Here is a 22,907-nt window from a genome sequence, read left to right on the forward strand (position 1 = left end):
GACAGGAGAAGGAAGACCAAAGGGTTCCTATTTAACAAACCCTCTAATGATAACAGAAAGCCCCCCCCCCACCCAATGAAGATTTGCCCCAGGTGGGGGGAAGGCTATCAAGCTTTCTCCCGGCCTGGGAGCTAATATCCAACAGCTCATGGGTTCTGAGCCTAATACAATCGGGCCTGAAACTCAATCGGGCCCAATTCCTCAAAATCCCTCAGCAAAACTTTGTTATAACCCCTGAAAGGTCTTCAAACGAGGAGCAGCAGGCCTTGGACCAGGAAATACGGGGACTGGTAAAGAAGACAGTCCTTCAGGAAGTTCCGGGGGAGGAGAAAGGCATGGGCTTCTATTCTCCATTATTTCTGAGGAAAAAAACAGATGGGACGTACAGGACAATTGTGAATCTAAAAAAGCTGGACAAACTGTTGAAGGTGGAGGCCTTCAAAATGGAAACAATAAAATCTTCAGTAAAAATGCTGTTTCCTGGTTGTTTCATTGCCGTTCTGGATTTAAAAGACGCTTATTATCACTTCCCAATACACAAAGACTACCAGATGTTCCTTAGAGTAGCAGTTCCTATGAGAGGACTGGTCAAACACTATCAATATACGGCCCTCCCATTCGGCATCGCCGTAGCCCCAAGGCTTTTCACCAAAGTTCACCTTCTTTAATCACTACCGGCTAGACTTAACCTCTTCTTCGGACCTTACTTTCGGGAGAAGGGTTCTGGAAGCTGTGGTCCCCCCTAATGAGTCACTTCTCTGTAATTCTCTCCGTGGTGCCGTCATGGGGGAAGGAGAAATACGTAGTTACTTACCGGTAACGGGATTTCTCAGAGCCCATGACGGCACCCATACATTCCCTCCCTTCACGTGTGGGTGTGCACACTTATTAGTTACTTGTAGCCACGTGGTGTGTCTGACGAGGTCTTGGATTGAAAAATTTTGTGTTACTAACCTGGTGGTCCTCTCATGCTCTGTAAACAACTGATGCGGGAGAGAGGTACCGCCCTTTTATCTGTAGGTTTCCTGTCCTTGAAGGGTGGATCCGCTCTCTCCGTGGTGCCGTCATGGGCTCTGAGAAATCCCATTACCGGTAAGTAACTACGTCTTTTATCCCCATGCAGTGAATGCTGAAAATTCATGCCATAATTGCCATTTTTGTTAATTTTGGCTCAAAAAAGTTTATATAAGAACTGATCAAGAAGTCTTATCTATTCCAAAATAGTACCAATGGAAACTACAGCTCATTATGCAAAAGACAAGTCCTAATACAGTTCTATGAACAGAAAAATGAAAGTTGGGGCTCTTCCAATATGACAACCACAGAAAATATACTATTTCCACAAAAAACAAAAAACAGAAAGTTTTCAATGTAATCGTATCAACCCTCAATTTAACATTAACATGTCAATTATCATGCACAGTGAAATCGACAGAAAATAACATTAAAGCATTTCCATATTTAAACTACTACAAAAAAATATAAATCTTTTCAAATAACCAGTGTTCAAAAAGTAGTATGTACTGATTGTACTGTAGTATCAATAAAAGCTACAGCTTGTCCTGCAAAAAAAGAGCCCTCATACCGCTCTATCTATGGAAAATAAACAGCATATGGCTGTCAGAATATGGTGTCCCAAAAAAAAAAATATATATAAATATATATATATATATTATATTATATTTTAAGTCATTTCCTGTGCAAAAGTACCAAAACCTCCCCTCCCATATATAAATTCGGTATTGCTGTGATTGTATCAAACCATAGAATAAAGATAACATGGCAATTATACTGAACGGTGATTGGCTTTCTGAAAAAAAAAAAATTAAAAATATAATAAATAAATATATATATATATTTTTTTGCCTCCCAAAAAGATAATAAAAAGCTATCAAAAAGTCACGTCTATCAAAAAAAAAAAAAAAAAAAATGGCACCACTGAAAACTACTGCTTGTCCTGCAAAACAAATAGGCCCTTATACCTCTCCTATATCGGAATTTGTGAAACGTATGGCTCTCAGAATATGGCGACCTGAAAAAAAATGATTGATTTTTTTTCTTCCAAAGACCATTAATTGTACAAAAATAATAAAGGATACATTAAAAGATAAATTTGGTATTTGCATACTCTTATTGACGCACAGAATACAGTTAACACTTTATTTATGCAGCACGGCAAATAGCATAAAAATATATAATGCAAAAAAAAAAAAAAGTTGCAAAACTTATAGTTACATAGTTACATAGTTTATAAGGCCGAAAAAAGACAAGCGTCCATCCAGTTCAGCCTATTTCTTGTGCACTGCAGCTATTCCGCAGCGTTGATCCAGGGGAAGGCAACAAAAAACCATGCGGTATAGGCCAATTTACATCATTGAGGAAAAATTCACTTCCCGACACCAATCTGGCAGTTAGATTAAATCCCTGGATTAATTAACTATCACTAAGCATAAGATGTAATTTTATTGTTCTCAAGAAAGGCGTCCAGGCCTCTCTTGAACTCTTTAAGTGAGTTGGACATCACCACTTCCTCTCCCAGAGAGTTCCAGAGTCTCACGGCTCTGACCGTAAAGAATCCCCTTCTATGCTGGTGCAGGAACCTCCTTTCCTCCAGACGCATAGTGTGCCCCCTCGTCTTTGTCACCATCCTTGGTATAAACAGGTCATGGGAGAGATCTCTGTACTGCCCCCTGATGTATTTATACATGTTTATGAGGTCTCCCCTAAGCCTTCTCTTTTCCAACGTAAATAGGCCTAATTTTGACAACCTCTCTGGGTATTCTAGTCCCTCCATTCCCTTTATTACCTTAGTCGCCCTCCTTTGTACCCTCTCTAGCTCCAATATGTCTTTCCTGAGCACCGGAGCCCAGAGCTGTGCACAATATTCTAAGTGTGGCCTTACCAGCGCTTTATACAGAGGAAGAACAATGTTCTCATCATATGCCCCTATTCCTCTTCTGATGCATGCCATGACTCTATTTGCCTTCGCAGCTGCTGCCTGACACTGGGCACTCCAATTTAATTTGCTATTAACCAAGACGCCCAGGTCCTTCTCCATGTCAGATTTCCCCAGTGGTTTCCCATTTAATATGTATGGGTGACTGTTGTTTTTCTTTCCCATGTGCATGACCTTACATTTATCGGCATTGAACCCCATTTGCCATTTTTTGGCCCAACTCCCCAATTTATCTAAATCCTCCTGAAGCTGTGCCCTATCCTCATCTGTATTAACTACTTTACAAAGTTTAGTATCATCTGCAAATATTGCTATTTTACTATGCAACCCTTCCACTAGATCATTAATAAATATATTAAATAATATAGGGCCCAAGACAGACCCTTGAGGCACCCCGCTAGTAACCCTGACACACCCTGAGCTTACCCCATTGATAACCACCCTCTGCTTTCGATCACTCAGCCAGCTATTTACCCACTTGCACACATTATCCCCCAGACCAAGCATTCTCATTTTATATACCAACCTTTTGTGTGGCACGGTATCAAACGCTTTGGAGAAGTCAAGGTATACAACATCCACTGACTCTCCCTGGTCCAGCTGTGAGCTCACCTCCTCGTAGAAGGCGATCAGGTTTGTTTGGCAGGAGCGATCCCTCATGAATCCATGTTGATATGGAGTTAGACAGTTATTATCATTAAGATATTCTACAATAGCATCTCTAAGAAATCCTTCAAACAATTTACCCACAACAGACGTTAAGCTGACTGGTCTATAGTTCCCAGGGTCACTTTTAGACCCCTTTTTGAATATTGGTACCACATTTGCTTGGCGCCAGTCTAGTGGGACAGTCCCTGTCCATAAAGAGTGCTTGAATATAAGATACAGCGGCCTGTCTATCACATTACTTAATTCTTTTAGTACCCGGGGGTGTATGTCATCTGGGCCTGGTGATTTGTCTATTTTGATATTATTTAGGCGTTTCTGAACTTCCTCCTGGGTTAGGTGGGTGATATTTAGCGGAGGGTTTACTTTATCACTCTGCATTTCCTCCGATAAATTGTTTTCTTTTGTGAAAACAGTGGAGAAGAAGCTATTGAGTAGGTTTGCTTTACCCTCATCGCCCTCTATGATTTTACCCAGGTTATTTTTCAATGGGCGAACTCCATCAGTTTTAATCCTTTTACTGTTTATATAGTTAAAGAACAGTTTGGGATTCGTTTTACTTTCCTTGGCAATTAGTCTCTCTGTCTCCTCTTTTGCTATTCTTATTTGTTTCTTACAGATTTTGTTTTTTTCCCTATAAGATATTAGCGCTTCCTCGCTGCCTTCTTGTTTAAGTTTACCGAAAGCCCTTTTTTTGTTTTTCATTGCCCTCTTGACTTCCTTATTTAGCCACATTGGCTTCCTCCTATTCCTAGCCCTTTTATTCCCATAAGGTATGTACCTTCTACAGTGACTATGTAGGACTGTTTTGAAAATTTCCCATTTTCTATCCGTGCTCCTATTACTAAAGATACTATCCCAGTCTATAAGGTGAAGGGCATCTCTTAGCTGATCAAACTTTGCCCTCCTGAAGTTCAGGGTTTTTGTGACTCCCTTGCTGGGCACCCTACTGAAGCACATGTGGAATTGTATAATGTTGTGGTCACTATTTCCCAGGTGCCCCCCGACCTGCACCTCAGTTATTCTGTCTGGCCTGTTAGTTAATATTAAGTCTAAAAGGGCCGTCCCTCTAGTTGGTTCCTGCACAAGTTGTGACAAATAATTGTCTTTGATAATTGACAGAAACCTGTTTCCTTTCTGAGATCTACAGCTTTCGGTTTCCCAGTCTGTATCGGGGTAGTTGAAGTCCCCCATAATAATCACCTCTTTATTTTTTGCTACTTCGTCTATTTGTCTCATTAATAGACTTTCCGTGGCTTCTGCTATATTTGGTGGTTTATAACAGACTCCTATGATAATTTTATTATTGTTTTTTGCCCCATGTATCTCCACCCATAAGGAATCGACCTCCTCATTTCCCTCCCATACATCCTCCCATACATCCTTCTGTTTTTGTTTATATTTTTTCCCATAAAGAGTTAAAAAAGTTTGTCAATTGCACCTCAAAATGGTGCCACTAAGAAATACAGATCCTTCGAAAAATTAATCAAACCCTTATGACTGTCGCCCCCCAAAAAATAAAGAAGTTATGGTTCATGAAACACGACCATGGAAAAGTGGAGGGGGGGGAAAAAAAAAAAAAAAAAAAAAAAAGTAAGGCAAAAACTGATGCCAAAGGGTTAAAGTTGAATTGTTTAAATACATCTATATATATAATCGTCTGTCTGTCTGAAATCCCGCGTCGTTCATTGGTCCGGCAGCGACCAATCAGCGATATGGGCCGCAAATTTAAACGCCGCTCTGCTGATTGGTCGAGGCCGCCGCCTGCGACCAGCGATTTGGGCACCAAATTTAAACTAACACGGTTCGCTGACTGGTCGCACCCAGCCGGCCACGATCAATCAGCGACTGCCGCAGCACATCCACAAATTGGCGCCGAATTTTAAACACTCAAGCCACCGTCGGGAGATCAGCGGCGACGCAGCCGACAGATGAGCGGTGCCAGCCGCTCATCTCCTGGCTGCACGCAGCACAAGTACCCTGACCGGCGGCCTCGCTCCCCGGTCCTCCCTTCACACTTGCCGTCGGGAGATCAATGCCGCTGATCTCCCGACGGTAGCCGCATGGAAGTCAGCGGCGAAGCAGCCGGGAGATGACCGGCGCTAGCCGATCATCTCCCGGCTACTCACACCGAAAGTACCCGCACATCAACGCCACTCCCCGTTCTCAGTAACACCGGTCGCTGATTGGTCGCGGGCGGCGGCTTTGGCCAATCAGCGATATGGGCGGCAAATTTAAACGCCGCTCTGCTGATTGGTCGCGACCAATCAGCAGTATTGGCGCCAAATTTAAACCCCGCTCTGCTGATTGATCGCGGTTGCTGGCCACGGCTAATCAGCATTATTGCCGCCAAATTTAAACTCGCGCTCTGCTGATTGGTCACGGCCAGCGAACGTGACCAATCAGCAGAGCAGTGTTTAAATTTGGCGCCAAAATCGCTGATTGGTCGCGGCCGGCAACCGCGACCAATCAGCAAAGCGGTGTTTAAATTTGGCGGCAATATCGGTGATTGGTCGCAGGCGGCGGCCATGACCAATCAGCAAGCCATGTTAGTGAGGACAGGAGAGCGTATAAATTTGGCGCCAAAATCGCTGATTGGTCGCGGCCAGCGAACGTGACCAATCAGCGATTTTGGCGCCAAATTTAAACACTGCTCTGCTGATTGCGCCCGGTCTGCCACATACATATTCTAGAATACCCGATGCGTTAGAATCGGGCCATCATCTAGTTTCTCTATAACGCAGGTTTTGTCTCGGAGCTTTTAGGATAGGGATATTTGGCTAATGTATAAGAGAGGACTGCTGCTTGTTGTACTGTCATGCTCATGGTGTAAATCAGCATTCCTAATGCATGCAGTGTGTAAAGTCAGTTCCTTCTCCATAGGGGTTGGCAGTCTTTATTACAAATGACACTGATGCTTCATTCATTATTCTCCTGACAATACCACAAGCAGAGTGATTAAAGATGCAAACAATTAATCCTGGCTTGTGTTCATGTCCTAATGGGGCTACCTGACACACAGCAATATGGAAGTGACAATAAATCCCTTTATATATAATTTTTTTGTAGTATTTTCGCTCAGTATTATGTGGTATCACTTCCAGATTACATCTATAAATGGAGCTTGTGTGCACCCTCCAGCAGACATGTTTATAGGAGGATATATAAGATACTGCTGACATGTACCATTGCCTAGAACACTTATTGATATAGGAACATCCACTTGGTGCCTCAATGTAACACCATGTATCTGAACACAGAGCTTATTCACAAGAAACCTTTGTAATGGATGTTTTTTGTCAGTTTTGTGTAGAATTTTCTTAGGGTATTGGGGAAGAGGAAGGGGATCCAGTCGATCAACTGTCGGTGTCAGGCTGGATAAACTTGCTCTTTTAGGTCAGACTGGATCATACATTATGTTTGTACTGTAGGGTTTCTACTCACTTGGGTGTGTCGGGAGGCAAACGAGAAACATTTTAATTTACGTGTCTGTCGGTTTATTACCTCAAAACGTTCATAAGAAAAAGAAATAAAAAACAGCCTTTAGTGCAGGCAAAACGGAAAAAAAAAAACGTCCTTTAGGCAAAGTCTCTGGTTAGCCAGTCCTGTGGGCACACAGGCTGGATATCGTCCAGTACACTGGCTCAGTCTGGAGACAACAACACACAGGAGGCCTTCTCCCTCCAAACACAGACCATGTGTCAAAGGACTCCCATTTTAATCTCTTAACCACACCCAGAGATGAGGTATGTGGGCAGTCAGGCCCGCCCATCTCTCATAGCTGACCTTAACCTGGTCCCCGATGCCCCAAGCAATACTCTTAGTGCTATGTGCACTAGAGCAACACTCCAGGATTACATCACAGAAGACAACCATCTCTGTGATACATGGCTCTCATCGACTGTGTCCTTGAGCTATCTTACAGTACCTACCCCTCTACTTTCTCATTTTCCATCCCTCTAGTGATCTTAATTGACAACTGTCTTTTTTTTAACAATTCTTTGTGAGTTTGTAATTTTAGTAGATGGAATTGGAAATGCCTTCATACATTGGTTAAAGGGAATCTGTCAGCAGGATTTCATCCCCCAAACTATTTATAGGAAAATGTAGCTCTTTCAAAGACCAGTCCATCAATACCTTTATATGGCCAGTCTGTTCCTCCGTTAATGAGAAATCTACGTTTGTATTAATATGCAAATGAGGCTGAAAAAATGACTATAAATCTGAAGGCTCTGTCACCTCAGCTCTATTCCCTGCCCAGTGGTACCGCCTCCTGCTTGACTGACAGCCTCTGTTCTGTGTGACTTCAGGCAAAGGAGCAGTTCATCAAGCAGGATGAGGCAGCACTGAGCTGGGAATAGAGCTGGAGTGACAGTCTTCTGATGTACGAATAGTTCTTCAGCTTAATTTGCCTATTAGTGCAAATGCTGATTTCTCAGAGGGAGCGAACTGACCATGTAAAGGTATTGAAAGAGCTACACGCACACTTAAATAGTTTTTTTTTTTTTGTTTGTTTCTTTTTGGCTGGTGGGGGATCCTGTTGACAGATTTAATTTTAATACTGCTGTCAATTGCTGGCTCCCATCGGCCCAATGCATCGCAGGGAACCATTTGGGATATTATGGCTGCTGGGGGAGGGAGGAATGGGTCTCCTGTGAAACACAGCCGCTCCCAGCAATCGCTTCAAAAATGCTGTATTGAGTACTGAGCTCCTGAAAAAATTGTGTGCAAAGCAGTGTATGGACTATTGAGCTCATATAGTGCTTTGCTCACTCATATAGGAGCTAGGTGCTTCTGCCTGCTAAGCAGCATGATCTAGAACATTTTTTTTGTGGTTCATTGAACGCTGAGATCTCTGGCCCCAGACCCCCACCAATCTGCAGAACATGTAAGTTTGGGAAAAGATATTTAAAAAGGATTTTTCACCAGGTCTAAATTGACCAGTTTTTCCTATTTTATTTCTCCTGCTAATCTGGGGGCATGTTTTAAAGGCTGCTCTCCATTATTACCCTTGGAGCAATTCCCCCTTTGGTAAAGACCGTAAAATTAGCACTCAATAAAAAGGCCAAAATCTCTGGAACCGTTTGATTAAATTTAAAAAAACAAAAATGATACAAAACTGAATACTCAGGGAATTAACAAAAACTGGGCACTTTTGACCAGGAGACATGTCCTCTCTTTTTATTTACAACTGTAGCTGTGCTTTAGGGCTCTTACACACATCCGGGGAGCTGGAGAGAATGACTCGTTGCAGCGAGTTGGCCCCTGCTCTGTGGTGAGCTCACTGAGTGACAGGATACCACTCGCTGCAGTGCGTCATCCTCCCCGGCTCTTTGGCATGAGCTGTCATATGGATTACAGCAAGGGACACTTAGGACAGGTGAGTATAAGGATTTTTTTTATTTTATTCTTATTTTTACATGTTTTGGACACAGCGGGAGCAGAATACTACTCTAAACATTGTCCCCTGTTGGTGCTGATCGCAGCATCGGCAGGGGACATTGATGACAGATGCCTGCAGCACCCAGCGATGGTGAAAAGCACTAGCTGTACTGCTGATTACCAGGTGCCGGTATGTGTCACATGGATGACACACGGATGTCTTCTGTGTGTCATCAGTGTGCACGTGTGTGGGACGTTTTGCGGTCCGTGCTGCGGATAAAAAACACATGTCAGCGTGTTTTGCCCACAGACACACGGTCCGTGAAAACACACTGACATGTGCACAGACCCATTCATTTGAATGGGTCTATGTGTGTCAGTGTCTCCAGTACGTGTGGAAACGGACACCACACCAGACACATGGATGTCTGAAAGACCCGCTAAGCTGTGCTGTCTAAGCCAGAGATCGAGAGGGTGGCCAATTTCACACTAGGGAGTCAAGCTTGCCCAATTTTGCCCAGAAACTTCATATAGTGTAATACTGATCTTCCACATGGTGGCACTGAGTACTTAGCATATTTAGAAATTAAATCTTTACAACAGATCTTCTGTTTTTCGTCCAGTTTTCTATCTTTTTTTTTTTTTTTTAAAGCTCTGCAAAGATTTTATTAACTACCTGACAGTGAATTTTATAAATGTGCACAGATCTCTCCTGCTAGTTCTATATGGGAAGATGGGAAGGTTTATTGCGTATACAATTATGCCTTCTGAGAGTTGTTGACTTGTTTGTTTTTGGCACATAAGAGACACTTTCAGGTTCTTACTATTCTGTGCAAACATACTTATGGCCCTAAAGTGCACTGATTTCCCTACTATCATGGAATAGATTAAACTTTTGTAGACTTGTACATGCCGTTCAATAAAATTCTATTCAAAAATGTCCCACACAATATGATTTGCATGTTTAAGAAACTGCGACTCTGTGGGTAGGACAGGTAAGTGTGTGTCTGTGTCTATACAAAAGTACATGGAGGAGCCATTGGATTCGATCTTCAACTTTAATAAAGTGCCATTGTAACTATCCATTTATCCAAGTGAATGCTGTGTATAGTTTCCACCTAATGTATAAATGTACCTATGGCTCCCAATGGCTCCTTTGACTGACTGTTTTCTGTCTTGTGATTGTTCCAGTTTGCACAAAACGAAAACCAATGTGGTGTCCTCCATGCTTTGCTAAAGCTTGTTTCAGACATCTGTGTTATTGCAGTCTGTTCGTTCTGGTTAGGAGATCTGTGGTCGGTCTGGGAATTGCGGTGTGTACACGGATGTGTAAATCTATCGTAGCCTTTTTTCCCTAAAGAATTGTACAATTGGTTGGAGGTGAAGAAACGAATTGACCACCCATACAGAGTGGGGGGAATAGGAGCAGGGAAAGTACCATACATTCCTAAGATATTAGCACTGAAAAGAGTGAGTATGACAGTCTTCTGCCATCAGTCAGGGCCAAAGTAGAGGCCTGGGATATTGTTTGCTGAAGAGAGCCTGAGCACTTAAACGGCACTGTCAAGCTTATTTTCTTGTTAATTAGACCCCTCACAATGGCCACCACAGTATGTTTCCACATCTGTTTCAGCCCACTACCCAGCTCTGTTATTGGTTTATTGGGAAAAAGTATATGACAGACTCTCTCTTAAGTGGAATCAGTCACCAAGACTTCAGCCACCAAACTACTGCACATGTGGCTCTTTTAAAGAAAAGTCCAACAATGTTTTTACATATTCCTTTATTACTGAAAAATCAGTATTTTACTTGATATGCAAATAAGGCTGTAGATCTGATGCCTTTGTCACTCCAGCTCTATTCCCCGCCCAGCTCTACCTCCTTCTATGCTGTATGACTTCAGGCAAAGGAGCAGTCAGTCAAGCAGGAGGAGGTGGCACTGGGCGGGGAGTAGAGCTGGAGTGACAGAGGCTTCAGATCTACAGCATCATTTTCATATCAATTCAAACAATGATGGCTCAGTAATGGAGAAATGGACTAGCCATGTAAAGGTATTTCTGGACTTCTTTGTAATAGAGCTGCATGTGCATATAAATAGTTTAGGGGGGTGAAATCCTGCTGCCTGATTCCGTTTTAAAGCAAGTAGCAGGTATGAATTATTTTTAGTATGTACGATTGATAAAGTAGTTTCTCAATGCTTCAGATAATTTTTGTTATGATTATCTCCGGCTAAATCTTTCTATTATTTATCATAGGTCAGAACAGGATAGCAGAATTCTTCTTGTGGACTGCCAGAACCGGAGTCTGTCCCAGTCTTTTGAAAACCTTCATGAGGAACCTACGGACACTTTACTACAGGCTAGTACACACATCTCAAATCACATATTATTATATTGTGTTTCATATGAATGTAGTCCAACTGTAAGATCTGCAATCCAAAGAATTGATATCTTGCAGTTATTAGGTTTGATTTTTCTGGGCAGAACCACGAGAGATGATTAATGGAACGCTTAAGCCGAAAATTACTGTAAGTCTGCACGAGCAAGTAAGTAGTTGTGAGGTTTTTCTATATCTTACTTTAAAAGGTTTACTGGGCATAATAAAAAGATGCGATATCCTTAGAACAGCTCATCAATATCAGGTTGGTCAGCCGTATGTAGTGGCCATTCTTGGGTACTGCAGATCAGCCGCTATTCACTTTAATAGCTAAGCTGCAGTACCCATAAATGGCCACTACATAGTGTACAAAGTTGTGCTGTTCTGCTCTTTTTTACAGTTTACTCTCATCTGGAGCAGAAAGTAGCTGATCAATGAGAGGTGACCCTTCGGATATTTAACACCTAGCCTAAGGATAGGTCAACAGTATTTTGCGCTTGGTACACCTCTTTAAGGGGACCATTGTACGGCTGTGTGCCTTTTTCTGTTGGACACTCTAAAGCAGGGATGTCAAACTCCAATACACAGAGGGCAAAATTAAAAGCTTGGACAAAGTCACAGGCCAACCTTGATGGTTATTAAAAAAAATGTCTACAATTGAGGATGTTTTTCCTTATCAAATATAACGATTAACTTTTTCATATGGAAACAAACTTAAAGGGCGTATTCCATGAACAAAGTACATTTTAGTTAATAGATTTTAGAATAAAATATTGGAATTATATGTTATGTAAGAGCAATAAAAAGCATATGGCCCAATGGTCTAATTTAAATATGTAATAACAAAGGATAAAAAACCTTGAATAATAAAGTATGATGCCAACAAAAGTGCCTCCAAACACAGTATAATACCAGGACAGTGAATTCCTCCACAGTACCCTCGACACGCACAGTATAATGACCCTAGTGTACCCCCACCTCCCTCAACACACTTGGTAAAGTATGGTGACCCCATCCCAGTATGATTCTCCCAACTGTGATCCCCACACAGCCTCCATATAGTATAATGGCCACAAAAACTGCTTCTTACAGTGTAATGGGCCCAACATAGTGCTCCATACGGCATAATGGGCCCAACATAGTGCTCCATACGGCATAATGGGCCCAACATAGTGCTCCATACGGCATAATGGGCCCAACATAGTGCTCCATACGGCATAATGGGCTCAACATAGTGCTCCATACGGCATAATGGGCTCAACAAAGTGCTCCATACGGCATATCGGGGCCTCACATTAAAAAAAATTATCACCTCTGCCCGTCCCCCCATTGCTCCAATCTCTTATTGGTGTCTTCAGATCCTCTGAACACATCAGTACAGCGGGCGCGTTGTAATGACGTCTCAGCGCAGAGGCCATGATGATGTCAGACGCAGAGGGGGAAATGATGGAAGAGGGAGCATCAGCTGGCTCCTTCCTCCATCATTGCTTTCAAGTGTAGCAGCATCTTGGATGCTGATACAATTGCAAATGTGATGCCGGGTAGGGGACCAAATATACTCTGGGGACCCGCCCTGCGTTACGGGCCAAATATACTCACCCTGCAGGCGAGCATATGACATATGTGCTCTAAAGTAAGAAAACAATAGAAAAGGGCACTAAATTGGGATACTACCAATAGGTACAGTGCCTTGAAAATACATGGAGAGCCATAATACGAGTGGTATACTTTTGGAGCTCTTGCCTCTTTATGGACATCCTAGTGGCCTAATATGTTGCCAGGCTTGTATCCTAGATGAGAGAACACATAAGAGAGTTGTTCACGTGGCATACTAACGTTATCTCATGCCACTAGCTGCTCTGGTCTTCAGATCGTAGGTGGAAAATCACAGTTACATTACGGCTGAATAAGGGGACAGTTTATGGAGCCCCAACATGATTTACCTGTTGGCAATAACTGCTTTTACTTCTCATTACTTGGAAAACACATGCGTATCAAATGTAGATTATTTCAGGAGCTGATTTTCAGCAGCATCAGACTATCTCCATGCCAGTCACATTTGGGGAATATGTGTGTTACCCGGGCTTCTGTGGCTGAAAACTTTTGATTCTCCCTCATTCTGTAATTTAATGCATACTTCAGTCATTTTTATGGATTTTTGAATATTTAAATTTTATGGACAGTTCTGTAGCCCAATCTAATGTCTAATCAGTCGAGGTCGCATGTAATATAACCAGTGCCGACAAAGAAAACTTATAAAACTAAAGCAAATAGCTTACAACCCCCACCTGAAATATAACAGACTATCAAAAAAATCTCCTTTTATTTCTTATCGTGGAGAAGAGCTGCGTAATAACAATAAATGTTCCTCCGGGGCACACTCCGCATGCTGTAGGCTACACATGGACTACTCACACTACCATGAGGGTTTCCCTGGGACTATACAATAAGTGATCAGACGACGTCAAGCATTTTACCTACAGCATGCTTTAGATACATTCACATACGGGGACCTCTGCCATGAGGTTCTTTGTAGATTTTCCTTGTCTCCGGGTGCATGTAGCCAGCCTCCTCAAAATCTGCTTTTCAAGAACTACATTTCTGCGTAAAATATATTGCAGAATCCAAGCCCACGGTTAAGATTTATTTTTTCCATAGCTGCCATTTAGTGTGCATGACTGTGACGATCTACTGTAACACCTTAAGAATTAGATAGATTCACCCCCTCCCCCTTCTTTTTGACATTGCCAAGTTGTAGATTTTTTATTACACCATTTATTTTACCATACAATGCACTGAAAAATGGTGAAACAATGCTTAAACTGTAGGATAGTTTTTCTGATTCGCTATGTCTCTTTCCTCATGTGCAGGCATTGCAGGACCTTATGTCTCCATGGTTACAACCACTGATATAGTGACAGTTGGTTAGCTAGTTTCTAGTGATTGTAACCATTGGTACCCAAGGTCCTGCAATGCCTGCACATGAGGAAAGAGACATAGCGAATCAGAAAAACTATCCTACATTTCTAATTGGCGGTATTTGCTAATATTATTATTATTATACCTACTACATATTGGGATAATATCTTGGAAATGGGAAGACCCCTTTAAATTAATCTAATCTTTTAATATATAATAATCTCAACCCAAAACACCAAGCATCTCAGTAAAACCTCATTCTACGCAGATACAGTAAGATGAAGCCACATGTGTGCGTTATTTTTCTTCTTTCGATGGGCTCCTATAGGTGACATGTGCCAGTGTACTTGCATACAGTGGCTTGCATTGGAGTCTTCTGAGCTGAGGGCTCCAGCGCTATGCGTTGTATAGATGAAAAAAAGATCTCTTTCTACCTGAAAGAATATTAAATGGGTTCTTACTCTTGATGTTTTACTCTTAGGATAGGTTGTCAATATCCGATAAGTGGAGGTCCGACACCCGGCACTCCCATTGATGAGCTGTTTTCAGCTCTGGCGATCTGATATTGATGACCTATCCTTAAGCCTAATACTCCATGACCGCATAAAAGACAGAAAGTTTCGAGAAAGTACTTACAACACCTAAATTGTTCAAACCTTTTTCAGATTTTTTTTTTAAATTTTTTTGAAGTGGTGAAATATTAAAAGCTGCAAATTTTGGTAAATCTGTGCCACCATGAATCCCTGCTATGATGCTATAGAATAGTTGAACAGTTATTGCTGTAGATATAGGTATGGGTCGTGCTCATGGGTATTAATGGTCGCTAATGATGAGCTCCTGGAGAGTTTGCACTGCAGCAGTATAAACCATTTTTAGATGGAAAAAGTCCTGTGTGCACGAGTGTGTTTTCCACTAGGCACCTGAGGCACGGGGCCTAGGGCGGCGGGTTACGGAGAACAGCACTTGCTTGCCAAATGTGTTAAAAAACAAAAAACAACTTTAAACTTCCCCCTCCTCCAACAAGTGAGCAGGAAGGCAGCGTTGGAATTTTTTGCATTCATTTGTATGTGCACGCCAATACAACTGAATACCAGAGTGCTGATACTTCTGGGATTACTTCCCGGCCTGATGTGTGCAGCGTGATGAGGTCATCTCACCACGCTGCACACATCACTCCACAGCGCCACAGAGGATGAGAGGGCCCGGGTGCGACAGCTGGGAGATGGAAAGCGCTCCCTGGAAACGGGGCTCATTATAGACACAGGGAGGTTCTTAGTATGAAGAGGGGCCATCATATGGTGGGGGCTCTGTTTGGAGCAGTGTAGTGGGGCTCAGAATGGAGAAGTGACAGTATAGGGGGCAGTCTGTTTGAAGATAGGTTAGTTTAGGGGGGCTCAGAATAGAGCGAGTTCAGTATAGGGGGCCCTGTTTAGAGATGGTTCAGTATGAGGGTGCTGTGTTTGGATCTGGGACATTATGGAGAGGACTCTGGAGAAGAGGCAGATGAGGATTGGGTAGTATGGGGGGTTCTTTTTGAATATGGGGCAGAATTTTGCAGTTCATATGGAGAAGTGGCAATATAGAGGGTGCACTTAATGGGGGGAGATGGGGCAGTATGGGGGGGCTTTGAATGGAGATGATATAGTATGGGGGGCTGCCTATGGCGATGGGACAGTGTAGGGGGGCTCTGTATGGAGATGGGGCAGTATGGAGGGGCTTTGTATGGAGATGATATACTATGGGGGGCTCTCTATGCAGATGGGGCAGTTTTGGGGGTGCTCTCTATGGATCTAGGGCAATATGGGGGGCTCCATATGGAGATGCAGCAGTAGGGGGCTGTCGGGTTCTCTCAAGTAAGCTTAAAAATAATTTCAATGCCTGAGCAAACAAATGTTTTGCTCATGCATCGGGTGATTGATAGCCTGTTTAGATAAGCCCATATTTGGTTTCTGATTATTGGTTAGTGTAATGCACCTTAAAGAGTACTAAACTTTTGGTATTTTTTTATTTTTAGGTCCATTAGTTCTGAGCAGATTTGTGGTGGTCTCAAGATTGGATGCCCCACCGATCTTCTCAGAATTAAAGGGCCTAAAACATAAAAATTCTCTCGAAAGCTTCGTACTCTAAGGTGCATTAACACTGCAACTGATATCACTCAAAATACCTGTTAGAAGAGTGCAGCTCAGGAGAGCTCAGAGCTGATCCAGTAGAAAATCCTAGTCCGGTCTCCTGAGCTGCGCTCTTATAAGAGATCTTTTAAGTGATTGGTGCGGGTCTGGGTCCTGAAAACCCCACCAATCTGCTAAGAATTAATGGGCCTAAAACATAGAAGACATCTTTCAAATGATACTCTTTAAATGTTTGAGTGCTACCCCTAGCGTCTTATCAGTACTGTGGTTCCCATCTCCTTACCATTGTTAAGGAAATACTGGGAGTAGTGGTTTCATATGATACAATTGTATTTTCTGGGAGCTAACTTGACATTGCAGTTGATTGCCATACTAAGCTTGTTGCTGTAGTCATATACTGATGAAGGTTCTGTTAATGTATTCATATACAGATGATGGTTTTGTTGATATATTTATACACTGATGGTGGTTTTGGTGATGATGTCGTGTACTAACATTGGTTCTGGTGATTTTAGTCATGTACTGATGGTGGTTCTAGTGATGGATTTCTCTCCTGTTGGTGGTTCTGGTGATGTATTTGTTTACTGTTGGTGGTTCTGGTGATGTATTTGTGTAATGGCAGTGGTTCTGGTGAAGTAGTCGTGAGCTGACAGTGGTTTAGGTGATGTAGTTGTGTACTGATGTTGGTTCTGCTGATGTAGTCATATACGGACGATGGTTCATGAACCAACAGTAATTCTGGTGATGTATTCATGTACCAACACTAATAACGGTGATGTATTCATGGAGATGTAGTAATCTTTAATTTATTAGACATGATAATGGATCATTAAAGGGGTAGTGTGTTTTGACCAAAAATACAGCCATCTGAATGAGGCCATACATGTCAGCCGAACAAGTATTTGACAGAAGTCCCCGTACGCTTTAGACAGCTGTCTGATCATTCTGCTGGTGACTTCCTTCCATATGCAGGAGCGCTCACTCTGCTGAGTGTTCTGTATGAGAGAGCCTCTGCTAGACATCTTATCACTTAGAGAACAAAAGGTTGTAAAGTTTGAAATTGGACACGTCGGATCCTTATTTTCCTAAACAATTCAGTCAGGGGCTCCCATACACATTAGACTGTTGATTTTGGCAGGTCCGACCAATTTTAATTGAGTGAATAAATTTTCTTTTAACTGCTTTGGAAACCTGAAGCTGTTAAAAGAAGCTCAAAAGGCTGAACATTGTAAGGTCATGTTTACACTGCAGTGCATGAGTTCATTTATTTTGTGCTTTTTCAGTGGGTTACGGAGTGGGACTGCCTGAAATCCATTTTGTATGCATATACCCTTTTGTCTGACTTACCAGTAGGGGGAGTAACCGCTTAAAGTGCCTAGGGCAACATGAGCGCCAAATACAGCACTGCCTGTGTGGATGTGGCGGATTTTCTGAGCACCAGAGTGTGACATAGCCAGCTGCAGAAAAATTGTAATAGAGCTTTGTATCGTAGGTGGCCTTGTATTCTATGCTGTAATAATAAAGTAACATTACCTTTAGCCTTATGTGCTTCATATTTCTCCCTTATATACAGAAATTCAAGAAGGACCCATACACTGCCACTATGGTTAACTTTTCCAAAGTCACAAATTTTCTGGTTGACACCATACGAGGCACCGATCCTTCCATCCACCGGAGACCACCTCAGGAAATAGCGGACTTCCTTAGTGATGCCATCCCTGATTTAAAAATAAATCAGCAAGAAGAGTCTGGGTTTGAAGTCATAACTCGTGTAAGTATTGATGTGTTTAATTTTTCCATAGTCCAGAAAATCCAGGAGGATGACTGTAATGCTGCCCCGAGACATGAACATAACTCCCATTCTAGAGCTGAGCATGATATTTCAGGACAATGAACTGTCGGAAAACATTCTTCATCTCTGATTTTGAGTTATTTAGCCCAGTCTCTTGCCAGGAGGCTTTACTGAGTATTGACAGCCAATTTATCTCCAGCTTCTTTGGCAATAAAACAGTCTCTTCTCTTTCCTCAACGTCTTTTCTTTTTTTTTTAACCAGCTGCAAGTTTCAGTTATTTAACTTGAGACAAATGTGTTGCATTTTTTTTACTTGATTATTTTTTCCAGATTTATGTACTTTCTAAAGAACAGAGTCGCTCGTAATATATTTATACCACGGAGGAGAAGCACTCGGTGAATTACTTTTTCTCTGTGTTTTTTTTTTCCTGTGACTTTTCTCCAATGTATTTAGTACGCTTCTGGGTTTATTTCTTCGGAAAGTAACTTCTTTATCAACAATTATAGCTCCTTCTCAATTAATGAAATAGCTAGTCTACATGGTAAATGATGAGACACTTTCTTTTTCAAGGCTCTGCGGCTGCCAGCTTTGTATTTAGTGAAGGGGATGAGGTAATTTGGGATTTGATGCCGTGAATACCTATTGTAAATAGAGTCCTAAATAGCAAGGAACTGTTCCAGGTTGTCAAGTGAGATAGTATATGTCTTTAATATCTCATCTGTTGGAGGAGGCAGTAACACTCTTCATGTTGACTGATTGCCTTGCTCTGCTGTAAATCAGATGTTAGTTTTCACTTTTGTTAAGCCTCGTCTTCTGTGTAATCTACCATTTAATAGTATCAATAAACAGAATATACAGGCATCCCGCAAAGTGATTCTGAAGGGTCTGTATAATAGGAACATTAACTGTTTATCCCTCGTTGTGCTCCACAAATTTATTGATGTCATTTTCACAAGTGATGGTTGAGCTGAATTATAAAATGATGACAACCGGGCAGAATGAAGCAACTTTCACTTTACGTATTATTCAAGTATGTCCTATCTGACCTCCTAATGTAATGGCACCAAATAATGTAATGTGCCCAAACTTAAAGCAGCTTACTTTTTTGCCTATATATAGTTAAAAATGGCGGCTACTAAAGGGAATCTGTCAGCAGGTTTTTCTATGTAATAAGAGAGCAGCACAACATACGAGCCAAGAGCCTGATTCCAGTAATGTATCACTTAATGTGTTGCAGTTTCTTTAAAATCAGTGTTTTATCAGCAAGAGATGATCAATACATTACTAGGTGTCTTGTACTTCTTAGTCATCTGCTTTGTATAATCCCGCCCCCACAAATGATTAGCAGTTTACTGTCAATGTACAGTGTACACAGAAAGCTGCCAATCAGTGGTGTGGGGGGTCATACACAGCTAAGCATTGAGCACAGCTAGATCTGCAGCAGACAAAACAGTGATTGTACAAAATGACAACATGCAGGCCAACAAGTGACACTTACAGAAATCAGGGTCTCGGCCCATACATGGCATAGTCCCCTCACATTGCACTTGTTTTGTTCTCACTTCTATTTAAGGCCGTCAGTGATAGATCCTAAATGATGCATCTTCATCTATCTTCCTTGTCTCCTGCTTGTGATGGGTTTCTCCCTGCCTGATTTTAAAAGCTGCATGCAAGGTAGATAGCCTGAAGCTGCATCAGATTTACTGGAGACTCTACATATGCCACTCACAGATAGATATTGTAAATCAGTGGAGTATTATACTTCTGCAGCTAATCATTGTATGGACTCTACTACAATATCACTGCTCCCTTATAAGAAAATACGGAAATGATATCTTCAGATGCATGGGGGGCATGAAGAGGGACAAGAGTGAAGCTGATTGCTGCCAAGGGGGATTTTTTTAAATGTTTAAGTTATCCTCAAGAGACAAACAGGTGATCATATGTTGGACTAGTGGTCAGACTGGGAAGCTGGCATGAAACAAATGACCCTGCTAGAATATTGCTGTTGGCATTATCTGGACTGGTTTTGCATAAGCATTGTGCTAGAATGCATTGGCCGCCTATACTAACCTAGTTCTCTGAGTTTTGGACTGGTGTTAGTAAATTTTTACATTATATTTCAGAATGCTAATATAGTTCAATTCACAGTCAATGGGAAAAAATAGAAACGTGAAGATTGTATTGCAAACTGCATCAGAAGGAAATGTCGGAATTTGTCGACATAAAAATTGGGGTACAAGGCTTTAGAAGATATATTAGTTTGCAATGCAGAGAAATTATTATTTCTAAAACATAATTGTACACTATAGAGTTGAATCCCGTTTCTCCGTAATGAGAATGAATTTAGAATTGTTAATGGTAACACATATGTCACTGCTACACTAGTTTCATTTAATCAAAGCAAAAAACTGTGGCACCAATTAAACAGAACACATAATTATTTACGGTGCTTCCCTTCTGTGAGCTTATATGGCAACTGCTAGGAATCACAGTGGTGCTTTGCTGAAATATATATCATGCAGTCTTTTCAAGAAAAAGCAGCCTCACCATTCCTTTAAAATAGACAGTCCTTTTATTCCAATTCTACTGGGACATCTATGTGGTAAGCAGGGGGATGCAGGGAGAGTTGTGGACTACGGCCATTTTGCGCTTGTCTGGCGCTTCAATGGGTTCACCTAAAACAATATGTCATAGGTTTGTGCTTCGTAGTCTGAAGCCTTAAAGGGGTTTTCCCACAAACTAAAGTACGTTTTAATCAGTAGATCTTGGAATAATAATAAGATCCACAATTGGATATACAGTCTTGCTCATCGTCATTGGCACCCATGAAGTTTAAGTACATAATGTGGAATATCTCCTGAAAAAGATGAATCAAGTGAAACAGTTTTTTTGTAAACTCATGTTATATACAAAAGAGCAAATGATAAACAATTTTAAAACCAAAAACAATGGGAGGGAAAAATAGAAGAACATAAACCTTGCTGTGTTACTGGTATTGGCACCCTGTACATTAATTTAGTATGGAAACACATTTTTACTCGCCTGTGGTAAATCACAAAATAGATTCTCCTGTGATTAATTGTTGGTGCCCATGTGACCTGAATTAGCCAATGAATGATGACTTCAGTGTTTTAAAAGCCACACGGTAGGCCCTGTTCCTTTGTCACAATGGTGAAGACAAAGGAGCTGTCTGAGGACATCAGAACTGCTATTATTAGCAAACACAAGACTTCCAAAGGGTATAAGGCCATCTCCAAAGACCTTGGTATCCCCCTTTCAAAGGTGCACAATGTTATTAAGAAGTTTGCCAAGCATGGAACCGTCAGGAACATCCCTGGACGTGGGGGAAAGAGAAAAATTGACAAGAGATGTCTTCAAAGGTTGGTGGGAAAAAACACCACATCAAACATCCAAAGACCTGAAGGCCAACCTTGAAGGCCTACCTGGAACAGTTTGGGGTCATGGTTTCAACAAGTACGATGCGCTGCACACTAAACCAAGCAGAACTATATGAGCGAAGGCCAAAGAAGAAACTATTGCTGAAAAAAAGACATAAAAAGGAACGACTGATGTTTGCCAAAGAGTACCTCTACAAACCACAATCCTTCTGCGAAAATATTCTGTGGACAGATGAAACAAAAATAGAGCTTTTTGGCAATACAAAGCAACAGTTTGTTTACAGACAACGCAATAAAGCTTACAAGGAAAAGAACACCTTACCAACAGTTAAGCATAGTGGAGGATCCATAATGTTGTGAGGTTGCTTTGCTGCATCTGGTACAGGAGGCCTTGACCGTATCACAGGAATTATGAAATAAGAGAATTATCAAGAGGTTTTGGAGCGAAATGTCCTACCCAGTGTAAGAAAACTTTGATTCGAAGATCATGGGTCCTCCAGCAAGACAGTGACCCAAAGCACACATCCAAAAGTTCACAAGAATGGTTGAAAAAATGGACTGTTTTAAAATTGCCAGCAATGAGTCCTGACCTCAATCCCATTGAGAGTCTTTGGGGTGGGCTGAAATCAGCCATTGGGAAAAAGAACCCTGCAAACATTAACCCCTTAATAACATCTGACGTACTAATACGCGTCTGTGCCCTGGGACTTAAGAGCCAGACCCGTATTAGTACGTCATGGCGATCGCGCGCGCACACAGGCTGTGCGGGCGCGATCGCCGCCGGGTGTCAGCTGATTGTCACAGCTGACACCCGGTACTATGTGCAGGGAGCGGTCACGCACCGCTCCCAGCACATTAACCCCCGCGATGCTGCGATCGAAGTCGATCGAAGTCGATCGCGGCATTGCGGGGGCAAGGGGAGGTGATCGCCGATACTCACCTCCTCTTCCGGCTTCCAGCGCAGTCTGCAAAGGCTTCCCGGGTGTTGCCATGACGACCCGATGTCGTCATGACAACATCCGGGTCACCAGAGAGCAGGAAGATTGCTTGGACATGCGCAGTGCATCTCCAAGCAATCTTCACACTGTGCACTTCTGACAGCCTTCATGGCATAGGGATGGTGCTCCATTCCTGTGCCATGCAGGCGATCAGAAAAAAAAAAGTGAAAGTCCCAGAGTGGGACAAAGTAATAAAGTGTATAAACTGTGTGAAAGTGGAAAAAAAAAAAAAAAAAAAATGTGCAAAAATATTATAAAAAAATAAAAAAAATAATACACCAAAAATA

The 22,907-nt window shown here is 41.9% G+C and overlaps 1 protein-coding gene across 2 annotated transcripts in view; it reads left to right on the top strand.

Moving 5' to 3' along the window:
• The window catches only part of TBC1D15 (TBC1 domain family member 15), a 116,384-nt gene that overhangs the window by 40,955 nt on the left and 52,522 nt on the right, over positions 1–22,907 (top strand). For both annotated transcript variants that reach the window (XM_073651795.1, XM_073651796.1), the window contains 2 exons: positions 11,260–11,362; positions 18,002–18,199. In XM_073651795.1, coding sequence (XP_073507896.1) covers positions 11,260–11,362; positions 18,002–18,199 — 301 coding nt within the window. The remainder of the gene's footprint in view (positions 1–11,259; positions 11,363–18,001; positions 18,200–22,907) is intronic.

Source organism: Phyllobates terribilis, unplaced genomic scaffold, assembly GCF_046119375.1.
Source record: "Phyllobates terribilis strain yellow unplaced genomic scaffold, ASM4611937v1 Scaffold_11__3_contigs__length_659146591, whole genome shotgun sequence".
NCBI lineage: Eukaryota > Metazoa > Chordata > Amphibia > Anura > Dendrobatidae > Phyllobates > Phyllobates terribilis.